Genomic DNA, 21,219 nt, shown 5'->3' with positions numbered 1-21,219 from the left:
AAACACTGGCTGGAATCATCCCAGATGAGTCTCACATTGTAACCGATGCTGATCAACATGAAGGCTTTCTCAGATGGGTGAGGCTTCACATGTTGACAGTTACAGTAAACAGCGCTCGGAACAAACAAAGATGGAGCAAATGGAAAAAATGCACAGTCCATTAAGAGCTCAACAAACACGAGGATGGAAAAATAAGAGATCAGCGGCTTGCTGGGAGAGGAAACACGTCAGGCTGGGATGAGAAGAAAGACCCCCGGGAAATGAACTCAAACCAAATCAATTTGCTAAAACACAAGAAGAAAGAGAGCAAAGACACTGGACAGTAATTAGGTTACAGCGAAACAGAAACAGAAAATGGGATCCACCAATAAACAAAAGTGGTAACCTTTCAGACCAGGGGTCCGTTCTTCGTACGTGGATTACTCAGCTAGCTGGATTTGGATATTGACGATTGGACATGATCCAGGATCGTTTCGTTCTTCAAAGCTGATCTGAGAGTTGTTGTCATGGCAACAGTTCTGCTAGCTCAAACCTGATCGGAAGCAGGTTCAATTCATATAAACAGGATTAGATCGGGTCAGTTCAAGCAAAGATAATAGAGAAAGTACCGAATTATATTTTCTTACAGTAGTTATATACACTTGGGAAAATAGTTTAAAAAAATTAACTATATATATAAAGTTATAGTTATTAATAAAATAAATAAAGTTATATTAACAAAACGTATGCAATCTGTACCCTCGAAATGAAAGTACAAAGAGAAAATTTATTGATATGAACTGTTTAGATCGCTTTAGTAAAATTTGTGTATGATAATAGAAATGCAGAATATGTGACTTTTTTTAAAAAATAAATAATACATTAATGCAGTCATGAACATGTTTTGACAGTAAATATGCCAGTGATTATGCTTCACAAAAGTTGCAGACGCCTTTACCAATATCAAAATGCTTTTGTAAACATCCAGTTATTCCATACAGCGATTAAAAAAACGGCTACTGTAATAAAGAAAATATTTTCTAAATGTAGAACTAAATACATTGATATGCATTGAAATACATGATAAATACTCTTAACACATGAAAGTGTAAAGCCTGCAGTTCACGACATATGTGGAAAGTTATTGCGTGTCATATTTAACAAACCGTCGACTGCTAATATGATGTAATTTTGCTCACATGGATAATTGAATATTAATCAGATGATGTCATTACGCTGCTGTTTCGTCAGCCAATCGTTGCATTGCTGATCATGATTTCGAGGATCGATAGATCTGTCCTTCACAACACACGCAGCGATCTCAGATCAGATTATCCAAACATTCTAATCTGATCCACGAACTTGTTTGAAGAACCAAATTAGCCAGAGATCAGTTATCAAGATTAAAAGATCCAGGATCGGCAAAATCATCTTAGATCATTTAAGCGAGGTATGAAGAACGGACCCCAGAGCAATCAAACTTAAGTCAATAGTGGTTTCTGCATGAAAATTCAACTGGTAAAATGCCTTACAATAGTATGGTGGTACTATGCAGGGAAGCAAACAACTAGAAAAATGTATCTAGGTGATATGGCAAAAACATTATATCTATAAGTTGTGTAACAGATTATGGTTGATCCGTAAGCCTTATGCATTGTAAACAATTCCAGAGAGATCCTCTTCCACATCATTCAAATTAAGTGTTTGAAAGCATTTTGGCATTCCTGTAAAATACAACGATGATGGAAAAAGTTGCGTAGTGACCTACCTAAATGCTTTTATTAAGTTAGTGTTAGTGAGTGTCTTAGGGTCACTTTCTGTTACTACTTGTTTAGCTTGAATTTATGTATTCTGTGAACAAATGCATGACTAAACATTTAAAGATTGTGATCTTAATACAAATCCGCACAACATGAATGATCAATGATAATAATTTGCATATGATCATTAATCCTTCGAATCGTTGCATTCAAATCTGTGTTTGATCAAGAGAGATTCAGTTTTTACACTTTTTCAGTTAGTTACAAAAGATTAAACAACAAAGAAGTACTGTGAGAACAGTTCATAGTTCAGATATAAACATTGATGTTTATGGTAAAGATTAAAATCACTGTTTAATGGAACTTGATGCTGGTGAATGTTTTAGCAACTATATTGTGTAAACAACAGACATCCATCAAAATTATGTCACTGGAAAAATTATCCATCTATAATGAAGCATGAAGTTTTATGTGTAAATTGTTGAATTAGTAACTGAAAATAAATATGATATGTTGTACAAGATGTTAGATTTCTATATTTAGTATTATCAGCAACAGTAGCAAAGATAATTTTTCATATTGAATATTTTCCTATTTTCAGCTGGTTCTTTTTTGATTTTTATTAAAATTACAGGTTCTAAGTGATGTTTGTAAAACCAACGCAGTAATATTTTTGTATTAATGAAAAGCAAAAGACATATGTCTTCTTTTTGTGTAATCCGAAAAATGGTCCAAGCTGTGACTCAAAATTTGTAGTGTGATGCGAACTGTGAGATTTGTGATCCGTTACACCACTAATACTTATTGTTGTTATTGGCAAAAATTAATCACACCGTAGCACCCATTCCTAAACAAAACTATGTTCCTTGGAAAAACCATGGTATAATTCTTAAGTAGAAATAAGCAGAAGGAGACTGACCTGCCTACCATTAAGTAACCTTCTGTAGGTCAGGCATTTGAAAACAAAACAGACGGTATTCCTCCTCCTCCTAAGTTTCATCCATCAAGTAAATGTTCACATGTCTATAATCTGTAACATCCTAACACAAAGCGAGTGCTAATCCCTACCGTGTCCTGTATCACTTCCCCAAAAACCATACGTACACACACTGCTGGAGCACCAGGGATTGTTAGCTAAGTAAATAAATAATGTAAGATTAAATACCATGTCTCAACCCCTGACAGAGAACCCACACCTCCCTCTGACTCCACTTCCCTTCGTATAGGTCAAAAAACATCTGGCAAATTAAAAGTTTACTTTAAAAGCCCTGCTTTAATTAGCGCAATGTTTTATTAGATGAAAAAAAAATAATCAAACGAATACACACACGTTCGAATCTGGCAGAAACGCGAGGGGTTCTGTATTGCTTATGGTAAACCATCTGTGTGAACTCTGTAAAAAGTTGAAAGTGTACAATTATTTGAGTTCCTTTTCATCACTCCGCTCTCCTAACCCTGATTACATCTCTTTAAATATAAAAGTGTACATTGGGAATTTCTAAAACACTTTTGGCAGTTGGAAAACTGTAGGGGTCTGGAAGAGCATGGCATTTATTAGGTACATTACAAACACAAAATGGCTCCAAACATTCAATGTTGCACAGAATTTGAAATAGTCGGAGAAGGCAGATTTTTCCAGTTATATTACTTTTTGACAATTTAAATATAACGTCTTCACACTTTTGTTTTATTTATTTATTTACTTATTTTTCTGCATCTTCACACTTTAAATAAATACAACTAAATTACAGACATTCAGTTGTGGTCCTCTGATTTGAGTTGTGAATTCCGAAACCGTGAAAAAACAAAAAAACAGAATCCAGGGTATACTGGCAACTGTACCTAGTGTGAGTACGGCCCAAATAAACCTATGACCAAATGTCTTTGCAAAAAAAAATTATAATAAATAAGGCGGCAGCATGTCCGTGTGAATAAAGGCTCCATTTAATTTAGTGTACTGAATTGTGACAGATATACTGTATTACAACTATGATTTATACAACACTTCTGTGTGGTTTTTGAATCTGATTGGCTATTAGTGTGATATTCTTCAAATAACAGCACTCATCCAGCCTCTTCACCCTTCACCCTTGTGTATTACTCCACCCACATACAGTGACAAGCAGAGGACTTATTTTGACTTATTTTGGACAAGCAGAACAATTATTTTGTTCAACTCTCAATAAATGAATGGTAAAACAAATGAATTTGAATTAAACTAACATGTTTTCTGGTTACTAAAAAAACAGAAAAGACAATTTGAAAAAATATACCAGAATACAGTAAAAAAAAACTGATAATAAAAATAAATAAAACATGCCTGATATCTGTCAGAATCTAAATTTGTTAAAAAAAATGTTGGTGATTTACTATTTGTGCATTAACCTGGAGGGTTTGAAAAGAGGTAAAATGTTGGCTTTACCTTGATCCACATGTTGGCTTTTCGTTCGACAGCGTTCAGTGGCTCAGCGCTGTACAGGCAGCTCAAACATCGCAGCAGGAGTTTCTGGCTCCTCTCTGAGCATACATAAACAAGAGCACAAGACAAAATGCCATTTATAAGATGTGAAAATGGCCACGTTTTTCATCTCTAATGGGAAAACAATGATGCGTTTCATTCAAAAAGTCAGATTTCCTTGTTTGCAAWTATATATATATATATATATATATATATATATATATATATATATATATATATATATATATATATATATATATATATATATATATATATATATGAGGAACATTATATATAAGGGGGAAAAAACTAAATAAGGCATTTATTACAAAATCAGTTTGGCAAGAAAATCATGAAATATGAATTTTAATTCACTATGAAAAAACTAACAAAAAACAAAACAAAAACGTGCATACTGACTACAATAACCATGTAAATTATTATTTACCTAGTTCTCCTTGTATTTGATTTGCTGGTATTTTTTTGTGCATGTCTTGATGACCATATTTTCTTGCTTTACCACAGTTGAAACTACACATACAATCAAAACTTCACAATACGCTCAGTAAACTGACATAGGTGTAATAACATGTTTAGATAAAAGGCGAAGAGATGAGATTTACAGGGCCAGACATTACTTTTGGCTACAAGTGTACATTTAAATTACATTTATAATATAAATCTTCTTTTAAAATTTTTTTAGCAGACTAAATAGAAGCACTCACTAGTAGTTCCAGACTTTGTGGAACTTACTTTATATAATGGAATAAAAATTGCAGCAATAAATCACATTCGTTTAAAACCATTTTTAATGCTACATGTGAACAATACAGCAGGTCTGATATGAAATTTTAGGAAAGGGATGCGGTGAACAATGAGAGAGGGGTTGTGAGTTAAAAAGAGCCAAATAACAGAACAAATGCCCAGCAGGCCTCTACAGGGTTCATTGGAAAATTAGTGTAAATACCCAACCCATGCAGACACATTTCTTGGTCTCAAATAGGAAACACACCCCCAAGTGTAGAAGAGTCGTAAATTTACCGTCCGCAGTAACACATGAGTTCCAACATAGTCTTCCCAGGAACTGGCCCACAAAAGGAAACGTCTTCATGGCCTCACTAGTGGAGTTCTGTTATACAGTAAACACACAAATGCCTGAGACATAAATAGCAAGAACCTGCATATGAATAATGCATAATGACACCACATAATTAGACTCTTACAGTGTGGATAGGGCTGGGGGATTTGGCTTAAAATCAAAATCTCAATTATTGAACATCTAAACTCGATTATGACTAATGAATAATTATTTCTTTGTTTATTTTATGTTTTTGCCCTCACAGTTCACCGACAGGTTTTGTACTGTAAATATGCTCACATATTACGAGAGAGAGATTTCTGAATTAAGGGTACATTACTTGATTTTACAATAATTGAAGGAAACACACACTATCTACCATCTATGATTATTTATTGAACATCAACACTGAAAACTGAAATTAAAACACACACACACTGCCTAAAACAAAGAGTAACATTTTCCTTATAAATAACTGAAAACAAAAAAGTTGCACTTTTGGAAACAAAACTAATTGTTTTCAATGTTTTCAAAAGAAGAAAATAAGCAGTATCTCTTCTAAATAAAACAACTCTTGTTTATTCTGTGACTAATATTTTAAACAGTTCACTTCTTGAATATACTGTAAACAAGTATTTTAATCTATATAACAATTTTATTGTAATAATAATATGCCGTCTCTAGGCATCTCTGGCACAGTTTCCAATCATCGTCAATGTGATGCAGACGTGCAGCTACATTTTTTCGAGAGGTTTGCGGGTATGCAACCGTACGAAGGCTGCACCGGACCATGCCGGTGCTTTTGCCACAGAAGTATAAATTTGCCTTAACAGAGCAGGGTCACGTGACTCCACATATGGTAGTGAAAGTAACTGTAGAAAAAATTGACCTGGAAAAATTAGAACAATTATAGGTTCTGAATGTCAATTTCGATTACTTTCCGATTAATCGTCCAGCCCTGAGTTAGGATACATTAATACTGATGACGGAAAAACGAGAGATGAACAATATTGAGATCGCAAGCTGGATTCAAACTAACGACTAAAGCTCAATGTGCAGAAATCTTTGAATTAAAAACCTCTCTTGCTCAAATGTAATCAAATCATAGATTATGATACTGACACTTAAAGTACTGACTTTATTAATCCGAATTAAAAAGTTAAACAGTAAAAGTTGACAGTAACTTGAAAAGTTTATTATATTTAAATCTAAGAACTCTGGATTTGTATAAAGAAATTAGGGAACATTACAGTTAGACACTGATTATATATGTCTAATTAAACTGACAATATGACAGTATTACCACATTACACTGTTAGATTGGCTGTTGGTGTTATACTTTTAGTCATTCTGGTTTGACTTTTAAGAGGCCACAGAAACGCAAGACTCTGCAACTGACAAACAGGTACAGTTAAAGTCAGAATTATTAAACCCTCTTTTTTTTCTTTTTTAAATATTTCCAAAATTATGTTTAACAGAGCAAGGAAATGTTCACAGTATGTCTGATAATATTTTTTCTTCTGAAGAAAGTCTTACTTGTTTTATTTCAGCTAGAATAAAAGCAATTTTTTTTTAAAATCCATTTTGAGGTCAAAATTATTAGCCTCTTTAAGCTACTTTTTTTGATAGTCCAAAGAACAAATCATCGTTATACAATAACTTGCCTAATTACCCTAACCGGCCCAGTTAACCTAATTAACCTAGTTAGCTTTTAAATTTCACTTTAAGCTGTACAGAAGTGTCTTGAAAAATATCTGGTAAATTATTATTTACTGTTATCATGGCAAAGATAAAATAAATCAGTTATTAGAAATTTATTATTACATTTTATTATTAAGTTATTAAAACTATTATGTTTAGAAATGTGTTGTATAAATCTGCTCTCCATAAAATAGAAATTGGGGAAAAAAATAATAGGGGGGCTAATAAATCGGGGGGGGTTGATAATTCTGACTTCAACGCCATGTCTTAATAAAATAAAGAATTAAAAGAAAAAAATCTGTGACAATTACAAATTGCCATTCTGTGATGAATACAATTGTTACAATGTTGCCATCAATGTTGAAACTGTTCAAAAGCTTAAAGGGAAAACTTTAAAGTTTTAGTACACTCTATCTTCTAAATGTAGCCAAAAACTTTTGAGTGATGACAGCTTTCCCAGTGAACTCATATTGTCAGGCATTCCACAAGGATGTGTCTTAGGACCATTTTCATTTCCTCTACTGTACTTGCTTCCTTGATGACCACAGCAGCATTGGCTGCATGAAGATTCAGCATACACTGCTTTCACACCATCACACACATTTAAAGTACTTTAAAATAGATGTCTCTTTTACCACAAATGACAATTCCTTTGGTGGCCTTTTTTTGCAATTTACAAAGGCCTTTGTAATGCAGCATTAAGAACTGTTTTAAAGAGCCCATATTATACATGAAATACGGTCATATCTTGGTTGTAAGGGTCTCCAACAACAGTTTAATATGCATGCAAGGTCAAAAAACACTTTCATGGTCTTATAATCTGCATTTATTTTTACCTAATTATCCCAGCGACTCCTGTATGAATCGTTCAGGGATTCATTTGTTCCCAAACCCCTCCTTAGCGCGAAGCTAATCTGCGCTGATTGGACCGATGACAGTCTGTTGCGATTGGTCGACTGCCTTCAGTGAGAGAGTGAAATGCCAAACAGCTAATCAGCAATATAAAAGTAATCACAGTTCATACACGCTTGATAGTGTAGGCGTGGATTTTAGCTGCCAGTGGGTCAATGTAAATACAGACTATGGACTTGAAAATACAGACGACTAACTATTTTATTGAACAAAAACTCCAAAAACAGTTGAGGAGATCTCCTTCTCACTCTGCTCTTTTCACAGACACACACACACACACACATACGCACTTAACCCTGCTCCGGACGACAACGCGCGCACACACACACACACAAACACACACACACACACAAACACACACACCTCCGGACGACAGCGCGCGCACGCACACACAGACACACACACTAACGTTACTCCCCGTCCACGGAGCTCCGTTAACGCAGCACGCGTCGCGTTTTTAACGTGACTTTGCACACGATAAGAGAATATAGCCAGTTAACCTGATACAGTACACGCGGTTACAAGTAACAAATCACAACTAAATACATTTGCAAGCTAGAGTCAACGAGGCAACTTTAATCGCACGTACTTACACTTGAGAAATGGAGGAAGAAACCCATCCTGACGTCTATCAGTAAGTTACTCTTTACTGATCCTTCCTTTAACAAACGCTGATGAAGTATTCTTTGTAGCATGTAGCTTCCAGAAGTTTCCAGTAGTTTCCAACTGCTTGGCTATAATGCTGAGGTTTCATCTTTGGGTAGAGACTCAATATATCCATCTGCAGTGTGACTTCAATCGACCGGCATGTTTGTGTGTGTGTGTTTGTGGGTGTGTGTGTGTGTGTGTGTCTCGGTTTCTGCGTCAGAGGGCGGGGCCTCAGGTTTGAAATCTCCCGGGTTTGCGCGTGCACGTGAATAACTTGGTTTCGTTCGTACGTCATGGCGAAACACCTAATGAATCCGTATCAAGGCGACTCGTTTGAAGCATTATGAGTCGACTCTTTTTTAGATGAATCAACCGTTTTTAACACTGTACACTAACAGATTTAAGCCTTAGCTGGATACTCCACTTCACTTAGAGCTGTGTTACACACTACATGGAGGGGAATTTTCAAAAACCCATAATATGGGCTCTTTAAAGTACTGTCTGCTAGAATTATTTTGGGGTACATTAAGGAGGGTCTGATGGTTGTGGAGAGGAGCTCAGCAAGAACAAATGTTCTTATGTCAGAACTATATAGCCTAGAATTTTTCTCATCAAAATGAACTGTCAACACCAGATCCTGTCTCAACTCATCAGCTGTGGTCAAAAAAATCTTTGGTAATTAATACTGACAGTTTAAGTACACAATGAATGTACCCCATTTGCCTAGCTAGCTGACATCACAAGTATGAACAATTAGCTTATACGAAAGAAAAAATATGTATTTCTCAAAGAAGTATTTTAGCCAAATATTATAAAACCCTTTGATGGCTTTTTCATAAAACTATTCCCACGCAGACAGACGGTGAGATTCACTGATCACTTCTTTAAAGTCAGTTACGTAATTAATGAAAACCAGCACGCTAATGCAAAGGCATGTTGAGGATCACAGCTTTTCGCATCAGTTCAAGATGTGCCCTGCCAATTTACTGTACACTGGAAGCCATACAAAGGATCTGAGCCTTTTTACATTCCATAGGCACATACATTGTTGGATGCTAAATGATTTTAGTGCACGCATAAAGAGAATGACACAATTCTAGAGGAACTTTAACACGCTGAGCCTCACAGAAGACCTGGTGGCAGCCAAAAAAATAATTAAAACGAACAGAGAACACATTAAACTAATTATTTGCAGCTAGGGAACTGCAATTTGCAGACATAAAAGCTCATACAGTAGGTCTGAAAATCTTGATACTAAGAGCTAGGGCTGCAAAATAAAAAATAATCACAACGCTACACAATTGTCACATTACACAGGCTGCGATTTATACATGCTACTGGTTTGAGACCAAAACACAGCATTTCATATCATGATCTACATGTGTATAAATGAAAACTACTTTGAAACCAGTAACATATATTGTTACGCGCCAGCACCCTACCAAAAACTATATCGGCATATCGTTATGAAAATGAAGATATTCTGAAGATAAATACCAAAAATTAACACAACTGGATTAACTACAGCAGTCATGATCGTGGATCTCATATGAAGCAAGAGATCGTGATGACATGATGACGTGAGCGGGTGTTGTAATAATAATATTAATAATTCCTTACATTTATATAGCGTGTTTCTGGGCATTTAAAGCGCTTTACACAATGGGGGGATCTCCTCATCCACCACTAGTGTGCAGCATCCACCTGGATGACGCGATGGCAGCCATTTTGCGCCAGACCGCACCCCACACACCAGCTGATTGGTAGAGAGGAGACAGTGATGAAGCCAATTGAATATGGGGATGGTTAGGAGGCCATGATGGACAGAGGCCAGTGGGCAGATTTGGCCCGGGGTTAAACCCCTACTCTTTTCGAAGGACATCCTGGTATTTTTAACGACCACAGAGAGTCGGGACCTCGGTTTAACGTCTCATCCGAAAGACGGCGCTCACTGAGCAGTATAGAGTCCTCGTCACTATACTTGGGCATTAAGACCCACACAGACCGCAGGTTGGGCGGCCCCTGCTGGCCTCACTAACACCACTTCCGGCAGCAACCTAGCTTTCCCATGTGGTCTCCCATCCAGGTACTGACCGGGCGCAGCCCTGCTTAGCTTCAGTGGGCGACCATGTGAGAGTTGCAGAGAGCTAGCTACCGGCAAATAAGTAGTGGTGTCCAACTTTTTAGGGGGAAATTTTAAAGCCCTTCTCCTTCATACTCTGTTTCAAGGGCCAAGTGGAAGGGCTAGGGTTACAACAATAGAACTGAGATTAGGCCTTACTGACAGGCTTTCCTTTAGCTTTTTGCCTACTGTATCAGGGGTCGCCACAGTAAAATAAACAAATAACTCATTTTACATCCTGCCACAACCAAGCTCTATGATTGCCCTACCCCATGCAAGCCCCAGTGCCGGAGAAAAACGTATTCTACCTTTATTCTACCTACATTCAATTTAAGTTTTACAGACTGAAAAATAGTTTGAAAAGACCATTCACTTGACCTTCCATAAACATCTCAAAAGTTTAAATCCATGCCCATCACAAGAGTCCATGGAAATTTGTCTCAGAGATGAGATTTATGTATGTTAAGGGGGCAAAAGTCTTATGTAGAAATTCATAATTCAGCAAATGTGTTCACACGCATACACCTCTCAGCTTCCCCTTGAGCGCGGGCGCATTGCCAGTGGGCACCCAACTGTGCCAGTCCAAGAAAGAAAATCGTTTACGGGACTGTGAAACCTCCCCTTTCCAGCAGTACCAAGCAGGGAGTGGGAAAACTGGTTCTGATGGAATGCAAATGAGGAAATTGATATAAACGAGACATTTTTTCATCTCTAGGCGCGAGCCACATCCTTAACTCATCCAAGCGCTGCTGTTCAGATCTGCTCCATTCGGGTCGTTTTTATGAGGCTCTGCCGGGAATACGGTTTAGGGCCAATTAAGAAATCCCGATCCTGTCACGTTGCTAAATGCTGCAAGAGAGGCTGACGCATGGAGACCGTGATGGAAACAGAAGGCGTGATTGCATTTTGGCAGGGTGGCCATTGTAGGTTGAAATAAAAAAGCCTGCAAGATCTTGTTTTCTTTTCCGACATGCCGGGCACCAAGCAGCATGGTGCACAGGGCCAACGGGGGATCTGCTAGTGCAAAAGGCCTATGCAGGATGAATAAAGAGGTTCTTTCAAGGTGACGAGAGTCAGTGGGAGGCAGAACATTTCTTAACACTGGTCCTTCACAGAGTCGTCCTATAGCCCATGCTGCCGCTTCCAAATTTGCAACACTTGATGCAGGGATACATTAGGTTAACGCTGGCAGTCCCTGGGTGGTTGTAAGTCTGCTAAATCATCACCAGTGCTGTGCCAATGTCCAGCATTCATCCACACAGAGCAACTTCTGTTAGAGGTGCTAAAAGAGTTAGTGAAAGCACTATGACTTTAACTTTAAAGCCAATTCTATGAACTTTGCTGTGATGATGCAAGAAAAATACATATTTTCAAAATCGACTATATAATCCTTCTTACTTACTTTTTTAGATTTTAACACATTAAAGCACAGCATGCTGTCAGCAGGCTAAAACTCACTTCAGGCAGTTGCGTCTTTCTAATGTATCTTATTTAAAGCTTTACAGTAAATAACAAACAACACTACAGCTCAAGGTGAGCAGATGTTCCTGTTTTTCAGGGACAGTCAATTTTTTGTTGTCTTGTCCCAGACTGGAGTTGTTTTCAGTAAATTTAAAAGCATACAAAATGTATTGGCCTCAAATTTTAAATGCACTATAAATACTGTAAACAAATTCATTTAAAACATAAATGTAATTCTAAAAATTAAGTAAGCAATGTTTAAATGTTTAAACAAAAAATGAAATGAAACTAAGTAAATGATTTATTGAACCCAAATACTCCTGATAGTTGTACAAAATGTAATGGAGAAGTGGGTACCCTTTATCATTGTGTATGGTAACGCAATAAGACAAAAGGAGACCCTTATTATGATTGGTAAATTAATTGAAGAAAATAAACATTTGGTTCCTAAATTATGTCCATTTCATATATATACCCTGTAAACTTGGATCTGAACACAAAAAAATGCAAACTATTAGATTTTAGATTACTCCAAGCAAAGCGTGTTATTGCTTTAAATTGAAAAAAAAAAAACTCAAATGACATCCTGTGGTCAGTGGATTACAGAAATGACTAGTAATCTTGCTCTGGAAGAGCTGACATACACTGTTATAAAGAACGACAATACTATGTAAGAAAATACTACTATAATGCTATAAGGAAAATTACAAGATTAACCAGGTGGACCATGCAACATTTTTGATGTTTGTGCTTTTAAACCCTTGTTAGTGTCTTATAGTATTGTTCAGATGTCTTACATTTCACCAACAATTAACAAATTAGTTTAATCAGCATACAATTGAAAGCTGGGAAATGCATTATTTTTTATTATTATGTACTGCTCTTATTTGAATTTATTTACATATTTATTTTCACCTTTTTAACCATTTGTCTTTATGTATTTTGTTTTGTAGTTCAAACAAAACCCAATAAATATATTTTGGGGGAAAAAATTAATGAGCAAAATCATTATTATGTTTTGCGGTCAGTAATAGAGAAAAACAAAACAAACAAACAAAATCTTTGTATCAAAACAATACAAAATTTAAAATCATTATACAATCAATAATCAAACCTCACTGACCAGATAGTTGGCCCAGGGTTTTTTTTAGTATCACAGCAGAGCTATTGTAGTTTTTATTGATAGTTTTAATTACAGTTTTTATTACTAAGATACAACTGGTTCCCAAAATTGAATAGGAAACTTCAAGGCTCAATCGTTACCTATATTTTTAAAAATCCTATACGTGTGAAACTTAATGTTCAGACATTTTCCTACCATTTGCTGCAACCCCTGCAGAATTTGCTGGAGAAAGTTTCTCAGAGGGCCAAGGTGTCTGCTAGTGTCCAGAAGAGCTGAACATGATGAAGCCTCTCCCCAGTTCACTGCTTTATTCATCCAAAACTGCACATTAGTCTCAGAAACACCCGCCATCTTCTCAAATCTGCAAAAACAAATCGACAGGAAAAATACAAGGAATTTTAATTGGTAAACTATTTATTTAAAGTCAACATCATGAATTAAAAATTGTAATCATTTAAAATTCTAAACCGAGACAGATAGAGGACAAAAATAAATGTAGTCCATCAGGAATCCGTTGTCTCATCGGATTACTGTCGTTTGCCATTGCTGCAATCTCTTGATTTTCTGGCAAGCGGAGCGACTGTACTTTAAAAGTGTGTTTCTCAATTCAAAAAAAGTAGCAGAGTTCGTTATAATGATGCCTTTTGTACATAGTCTGAGATGACAAGGGTTGTAATCAGGAAACGGGAAGTTGAAAATGTGTTACCCAATTGAGGGCTCTTAATTTGTCATCAGCCTGTATTTCATGAGCCGGCCAGTTTGAAAACAGAGGAGAAAAAAAATTATAAAAGAGGCATTGGGTAGTGCAATAAAGTCTTCGTGGACCTCATTGTAAACTTCCAGAATGCTCTTAACTCAACGCTGAAGTATTTTGACAATTAAACAAAAGCTAACAGTACTGAAACCATCAATGGAGACACATCCTCATCTGTGTCCTGCTGGGAGGTGAAGTTCTCACACCGCGGCCATGGCGTAACGGGGTAGAAAAAGCGCTCAAACAGCTTGTGTGTGCAGGAGCAGGAGTTTGTGGGTAATTGTTGTTCTTAGTCTTAATGACAGGTCTGTGAAAGACACAACAAGGGAGTGTTTTTATGATCCGCTCGTAACGGCGGAGTCGTTTAATGTCTTGCCATCACCCCTGCTGGAAAAATCCCTTGGGTGAGACAATGTAAATATATAATTAGCCTTTCTTTCCTTTTTTTTCATCAAACCAAACTATGAACAAACGCTTCTTGTTGACTTGTCATCCCCTCACAGCTTTCACCAGTCCTTCGGGGGACGCAGACGCCTGGCCAATAAACTGCCACGGCCAAGATGGGTGTAATTTCAACACAGAATACTGGTAGAGCGCTAGCTGAATTTGTACAAGTGTAAAATTATTTGGGCTATGCTATGCGCTGGAGAGTGTCAACATTGACACGTACCAACACATACTAATGTCCTGACTGTATGCCAGACAGAAAAAAAACATGACTACAAATGTATAATTAGGCCCCTGACAAGCAACAGTCAAGAGCAGAGTAAAACAGGTCTGCCTGACAATCGTTTGATTTGGTTTGGTTGGCTGGTTAAAACCAAAATTAAATAAAGGGGTATAAAAAATGTCTGCTCAGACAGCTGGTGTCTGAGTGAAGCTATTATTGAAGCTCCATTTACCATGGTGCTAATGGATTTGACATTCTTAGCTGGAGGGCAAACATGTTTTTGTACTCCACTCAACAATGTCACATTATTTAATCATCCCTGAAGTCCCAATAATAAACTCTGCTCAGATGATTTGATCTTTTGGTGGACTGATTGCATGTGATGTCTCTACTATTTTCAGAGTCACACTATTGTTTGATAATAAATTTTTCTTTGTATGTTTCAGCATTTTTAGGGTCGACATTTTATATTTAGAATGATCTGATCTAATGCTAATGAAGTTGTGGTGAAAAGGAAATCGTCGCAGATCTTTTCTTATTATTATTAATGCACAATGAAAACATCAACAGTACTTGCTTCTATTCATCAGTGGTTGATTAAACAGAGTCAGAGCTAAATGCGAGCTTGTGGTTGATTGAGGGCGAGGGGTACATTTAGCAGACTGAGGGTGTCTTGAGTATGATTAAAATGAGCTCTTGTGCGATTGCTGTGTTTCTGTTCAATTCATTTCAGAAAACCAGGTAAACACTAAACAAGCAGGGGGCCATTGAAAAGATATTATGAAATATTAATGCAACACAGACCAAAAACATCTAAATAAAAAAGGAAGACATGATGTAACAAGACCGAAAAAGGACAGAATGCTTAAGTATATGTGTTTTTTTAATCACACAAAAAAATCTTGAGAGTCCATACTTTACCAGCCGATTGATTACATCCGATTTTTTTTTAAATAGAAAAAGTTAGAAGTTGCACATGTTTTAAAGTTTTCAGAAATGCTTGATTTAAATTAGAAAACAAAATATTTTTTAAATAAATACTCAATTATTTGTGTTTATATTTAAAGCATAGAAATCTGAACATTGAATAAAAGCAAGGGCTGAATGATACTTAAAAATATGCAAAAGTCAAACTTATTCGCCCTTCTGTAACTTTTTTTTTATATTTCTAAAATGATTTTCAACAGAGCAAGAATTTTTCAAAGTAGTTACTATATTTACTTTTCTTCTGGGAAAAGTCTTGTTTTATTTTGCCTACAAAAAAAGCAGTTCAACATTTTTTTAAAACAATTTTAAGGTCAAGATCATTATTCCCATTACGCAATATATTATTGGAATTTTCTACAGAACAAACCATCATTATACAATTACTTGCCTAACAACCCTAACTTGCCCAATTAACCTAGTTGAGCCTTTAAAATGCACTTTAAGCTGAATACTTTTGTCTTGACAAATATCTAGCAAAATATTATTTACTGTCATCATGGCAAAGATAAAATAAATTAGTTATTAGAAATGAGTTATTAAAACTATTATGTTTAGAAATGTATTGAAAAAAATCTTCTGTCTGTTAAACAGAACTTAAAACAAAACTAACTCTAATTTAGAAAAAAAAAATCTGTGTCACGGTGCAAACATTTATTCTTTAATCGACTATGAGTGAAAACAGCTGTTGTCATTTTTCCTCTCATATCGGCTCCTGCCATTAGTATTTAAAGGAGAGATAGTAATGCCCCAACTGATTGGTCAAATCTAGATAAACAATCAATGAATAACATAAATGCAATTCATCACACGTCTTCAATATTTATATTGCATAGATTATTATCACAATAAAATAATGGTGATAATAATTGTGCAGCCCTAGAAAAACCCAGGTTAAAAATGTTTGTTTGTTTTGTTTAGTTGACATATAACAGTAAAAAGGGGCATTCTGTTTTATAAACTTAATTAAATTAATTAATTAACCTTTTCCTCAGCAAACCAGAAAACACTGCAGAAAACAACAAATTCAAGAATTACAATTACAAAGAGTTACATAATATGTCATTTAATTTGTGTATTTTGTAACTCAAGTCTTGAATCGATTGACTGATTGATCATCTTTTTGCCAAATGCCCCATAGAAAGATTAGATTAGATTCAACTTTATTGTCATTAAACAATGTACAAGTACAAGGCAATGAAGTGCAGTTTAGGTCTAACCAAGAGTGCAGTAGCAGCAAGCGCAGGATATAGGTAAAAGTTATAAAGTGCAATTATAAAAACAACTATGGGTAATATTTACAGATGGATGTATTATGAACATTATATACAGGTTGTAGTAGCTATGAACAGGAATTTACCACACACAGAACAAACCTATCCTCTTTGGTGGGTGAAGAATAGGGGTCAGCGGCCTCAGGTGGTTGTGACGTAGCTGACCCCAGACCATTTGTTCATGCAATGTTAGGAGGCCGGCAATGTTAAGCCTTGGGTGACACAGGGGCTCACGTTAGCATCACTAATATTCCTCTCAAAACGAGTTCAGAATACATGTACATTGATGGACTGAATAACACTAAACTGTTCTTTAAATCTGTTCCTGTTCCTCTACTTGCTGATTCTCAGAATGTATTTTGAACAGAATTTTGGGTTGGGGAAAACCTAAGATTGTAAAGATGAATTAGCGCACAAGTGTTTTGGTCCAACTTATCTGTTCTTTTTACTTATTCTTTCACTTATTCTTGTTCTTAACATTGATTTTTCTGTGTGCATTACTTTTCACTTTTCTCACAACAAACTTAACATAGACCATATATGCAACTTATTTATTTTAATGGGCAAATATTATATTCGCAAATGTAAACTTTCTACACCATTACCTAATTTGCAGAATTTTCATTCATTCGTTTATTTTCTTTTCGGCTAAGTCCCTTTATTAATTTGGGGTCGCCATACCAAAATGAACCGCCAACTTATCCAGCATGTGTTTTATGCAGCGGATGCCCCTCCAGCTGCAACCCAGCTCTGGGAAACACCCATACACTTTTGCATTCACACACACACACACACACACAAACACACACACAAACACTACGGCCAATTTAGCTTTTGCTGAATTATTTTTGTGACAAATTATTTAATTACTATTACAAAATGTTTACAGTAAAGTGTAAAAACTGTGAAACTTTTTAAGTACTTTGTAAATATTATATAATTAGAAATGTTTGCCTCTGTAATTTGCTTTTTTAATATTATTATTAGTATTACTAATTAATTACATTGTTTGCCTGTTTTACTATTGTATTTGATGCCATCCAATATCATAGTTATTTATATGATTGTATTGCTAAAACACAATTTAAAATGAAATAAATAAAAAAGAATGGTCATGAATAGTAAAATTCCTGGCGTTTTGCGTCATCTTATTAATATTCATGAGCAAGGTCTCGCTCTTAAAAATGCGTCAGATTAAACTACATAACAATCACACACAGTCCGACTAAAGGTGTATTTAAATGCTAATAAACAAACGAAACTTTAGAAGTTAACGTTACCTTTTGATTTGGCAGGCTGAAGGGTGTCGACTGGATGATGTCTGCAAGGACAAACTGCCCTTGTGTTTTGCAGCCGCTCACTATCACGACGTGCTTTTAGTTCAGGCTTTCTGCTGACATTCATTTACTGCCATACGTTCTCTATGATCTAAAGTAACTCTACAAAACATTGCTGAACGCAATATGAATTTTCGCGGCTGTACAAAATCTTTTTCTGAACTTCCCTCTCAGAAAACTAAACCGGATGTTGTCATCTGCTATTGGTTGGTTGCGCGCCTCTAAAAAAGGGCGGGACAAAAGCGCAGCGTGTAGTGAAGCGCGCCAAAGAGCAGAGGGTACAGTAATCAAAGCTGCGTGTTGTTTAATCTCAGTCAAGGTACACTTTCACATTTTCTTTTCAATGAAACAACAAATAAGAAGATATTTTAGCCATCCTGTTGTCTTAAAACATGATTTGCAAACATTTTGAAATACATTTTAAAATGCATCCATGTAAATGAAAAATAAATGTGGCAGTTTAACCCCAATATTCACAAAGTGTTGTTGTTTGTAGCAGGCTTTAAGGCCATGGTCCTTACGTCTCATAGCAAAAATAGTTCATTTCTTTTTATATTTTAAACTTATTTTACTAATATATGAACGCTATTACAAATTAACATATATATATATATATATATATATATATATATTGCTGAAACAAACACATCGAGATTTGAGAGTAAAAGAAGAAAAAGAAGACTCATGCGAGTAAAATCAAATTAATTCCCTTTTTTGACACCACAAGGCAGTTTAACTTGTAAACAATGTTCATTTCTTCATCCTCGGTGTTTCATCAGAAGTCATGTGTAATATATAAAGACACCAAGGACCACAATATCAGTTAAAAGTCTTATTTGACGTTCTACTGAAGGATTAGCCTAAATAACTTGCATCTTGGATGACCTGTCCTGAAGGTGAGAAAATTACCAGCTATTTTCCAATTCCCTCTAACATGCTCTGTGTTTTCTTAAATTAATTTAAATATGTTATTAAAACTGTATTAATTAAACAATATTAAGCACATTTTGGAATATGTTTGCATTTATTTTAGCTTACCGTAGTTTCGATCCTTCCTACACTTCTCACACATCCTCCTGCAGGACTATTACAACATTGGCCTCTAGGTGGCACTGTTTAAAGTTGTTTGAACATCTCAGTTCACTTCTAAACTACTGTTACAGGACCTCAGGGCTCTGTCCAGATTTAGTTAGATCTCCTGTAAAGTGGTTCAGATAGAAGATTAATCCTATTGGCCTGAACACTGTTATGATTCATTCAAATTCTCATTTCACTCCGTTGTTTGAAAAGTTTTACAAACAAGAACACATTCCTGGTTTGCAACGTAATTTGCGGAAAAAACACGTTGTCAGGGCTTCACAGTTCTCTGATCTGTCAAACAGACTGATTATAGAAGGGATTCATAGGCATCTATTGCAGCCTGGACACAAGTGGATGTGTGTGGTTAAACTTAAGTTCAACACTGAGCTGCAGTGCAGGACGAGGCAAGTTTATTTATGTGCTGTTCTTAGAATTTTTACAAGTATAACACTGATTTAGCATCTTTGATGTTAAAAGTTCTGGCATTGAAAAATAACAGATGTTAAACAGGAACTGATGGAGAAATTTGGATTTATTGCCGAAGTAGCTAAAATGAGTTTGTTAGAGAAAGAGATGTTCATTTATTTATTTACTTACTTATTTACTAACTTACTTTATTGCTTGCTTGTTTACTTGCACTTTAATGACCTTTTTTGCTTTATGGCATACATGCATTAAAGTGTTATATATCTAAAATGGTCATTAAAAATATACATATAATAATACTCATAGTAAAATGTTGTTTTATAACATGCCCACAGCATTATGAGAAATAAAATTCATTTATATATAATATATTTAGATATGAGCAATATCACATGAGTAGCAGTGCAATATGGCTGTAGTTAAATGATATCACACTGCTACGAGTGTGGTATTGCATTTTACACTACAGTTCGACAACATAATCATGTGTATAAAAAGAAAATCAAACACAGAGAGTCTAAAAAATCCTTTTGCAAGAGTAACTACTTTCTTCCGCCACTCATTCACATCTGCAGCTGTCGTCGCTACTTCACAAACATTACTTTAGAGCTAGTATTTGAATGAATCTCTAGTGTAATATCTAAAGTGATGACAAAAACTGCTAATTTTGCTGACATTTTAAGATTATAAGGCTAAACGGTATTAAATGTCATCAGTCTATAGAGATTTCCTAGTATTTATCTGTTGCAATTGGGATATCAATAATTAACCCTGAAAAAGTCAAAGCAAACACTACCAGACTTTGGTACAAAAACTGCACCACAACATACAAAAGAATGAGACTGACAAAGAAAGTCACTTGCCAGTTTAATATTAATTTGATCATCTGTAGTTCGAAATTATGCTGAGTTTTCTCCTCTAAGGTCTTAGTATGCAGTCTTTGTCGCCATCTTGTGGATGGACATTGTCAACCTTCTTTGCTCTGCTCAATGACAGGCAGGTGGCTGCCGATGTGTTGTATCTCCAAAATTTTCAATATTTAAAATTGGCACTGTCCTTATGAATAAACTGCATAGCTGCAATCTAAACAACTAAATTCTTGCCTAAAAAAGCTTCAAAAGTACAATATGTTGCCCAACATCTGCAATATTTAACTGTATTGAGTTTATTGATCTGCTGTCACTCTATGTGTGCGGAGTAATACAGAAGGGTGAAGAGGCCGTACAAGTGCTGTTATTACAGAATATTGTACCGCTATCAGCCAAACAGATTCGAGAAATAGACAACTGTTGTATAAATATATATATTTCTTCCGAAATTAACAACAACAAAAAAAAAAAACATAAAAATCAACAAATATCTGCAAATTTTATCTAAAATTAACATGAATAATATAAAAATGAAAACTCATATTTACAACTAAAATAGCACTATTTTCTAGAGAAACAAATT

At 35.5% G+C, this 21,219-nt stretch overlaps 1 protein-coding gene across 6 annotated transcripts in view; it reads right to left on the bottom strand.

Annotated features, from left to right (window-relative positions):
- The window catches only part of fancc (FA complementation group C), a 44,592-nt gene extending 25,047 nt beyond the window's left edge, over nucleotides 1-19,545 (bottom strand). For 2 of the 6 annotated variants that reach the window (XM_073909837.1, XM_073909838.1), the window contains exons 1-5: nucleotides 18,205-18,460; nucleotides 17,027-17,136; nucleotides 13,438-13,603; nucleotides 5,239-5,326; nucleotides 4,162-4,256 (exon numbers count right to left, since the gene is read on the bottom strand). In XM_073909837.1, coding sequence (XP_073765938.1) covers nucleotides 4,162-4,256; nucleotides 5,239-5,326; nucleotides 13,438-13,593 — 339 coding nt within the window. In that variant the 5' untranslated portion in view covers nucleotides 13,594-13,603; nucleotides 17,027-17,136; nucleotides 18,205-18,460. 6 annotated transcript variants of the gene reach the window in all.
- Between the last annotated feature and the right edge of the window lie 1,674 nt (nucleotides 19,546-21,219).

This window comes from Danio rerio, chromosome 8 (genome assembly GCF_049306965.1).
Source record: "Danio rerio strain Tuebingen ecotype United States chromosome 8, GRCz12tu, whole genome shotgun sequence".
Lineage (NCBI taxonomy): Eukaryota > Metazoa > Chordata > Actinopteri > Cypriniformes > Danionidae > Danio > Danio rerio.
The sequence above is the reverse complement of the archived record's forward strand: the minus strand, read 5'-3'. Positions and strand labels throughout refer to the sequence as shown.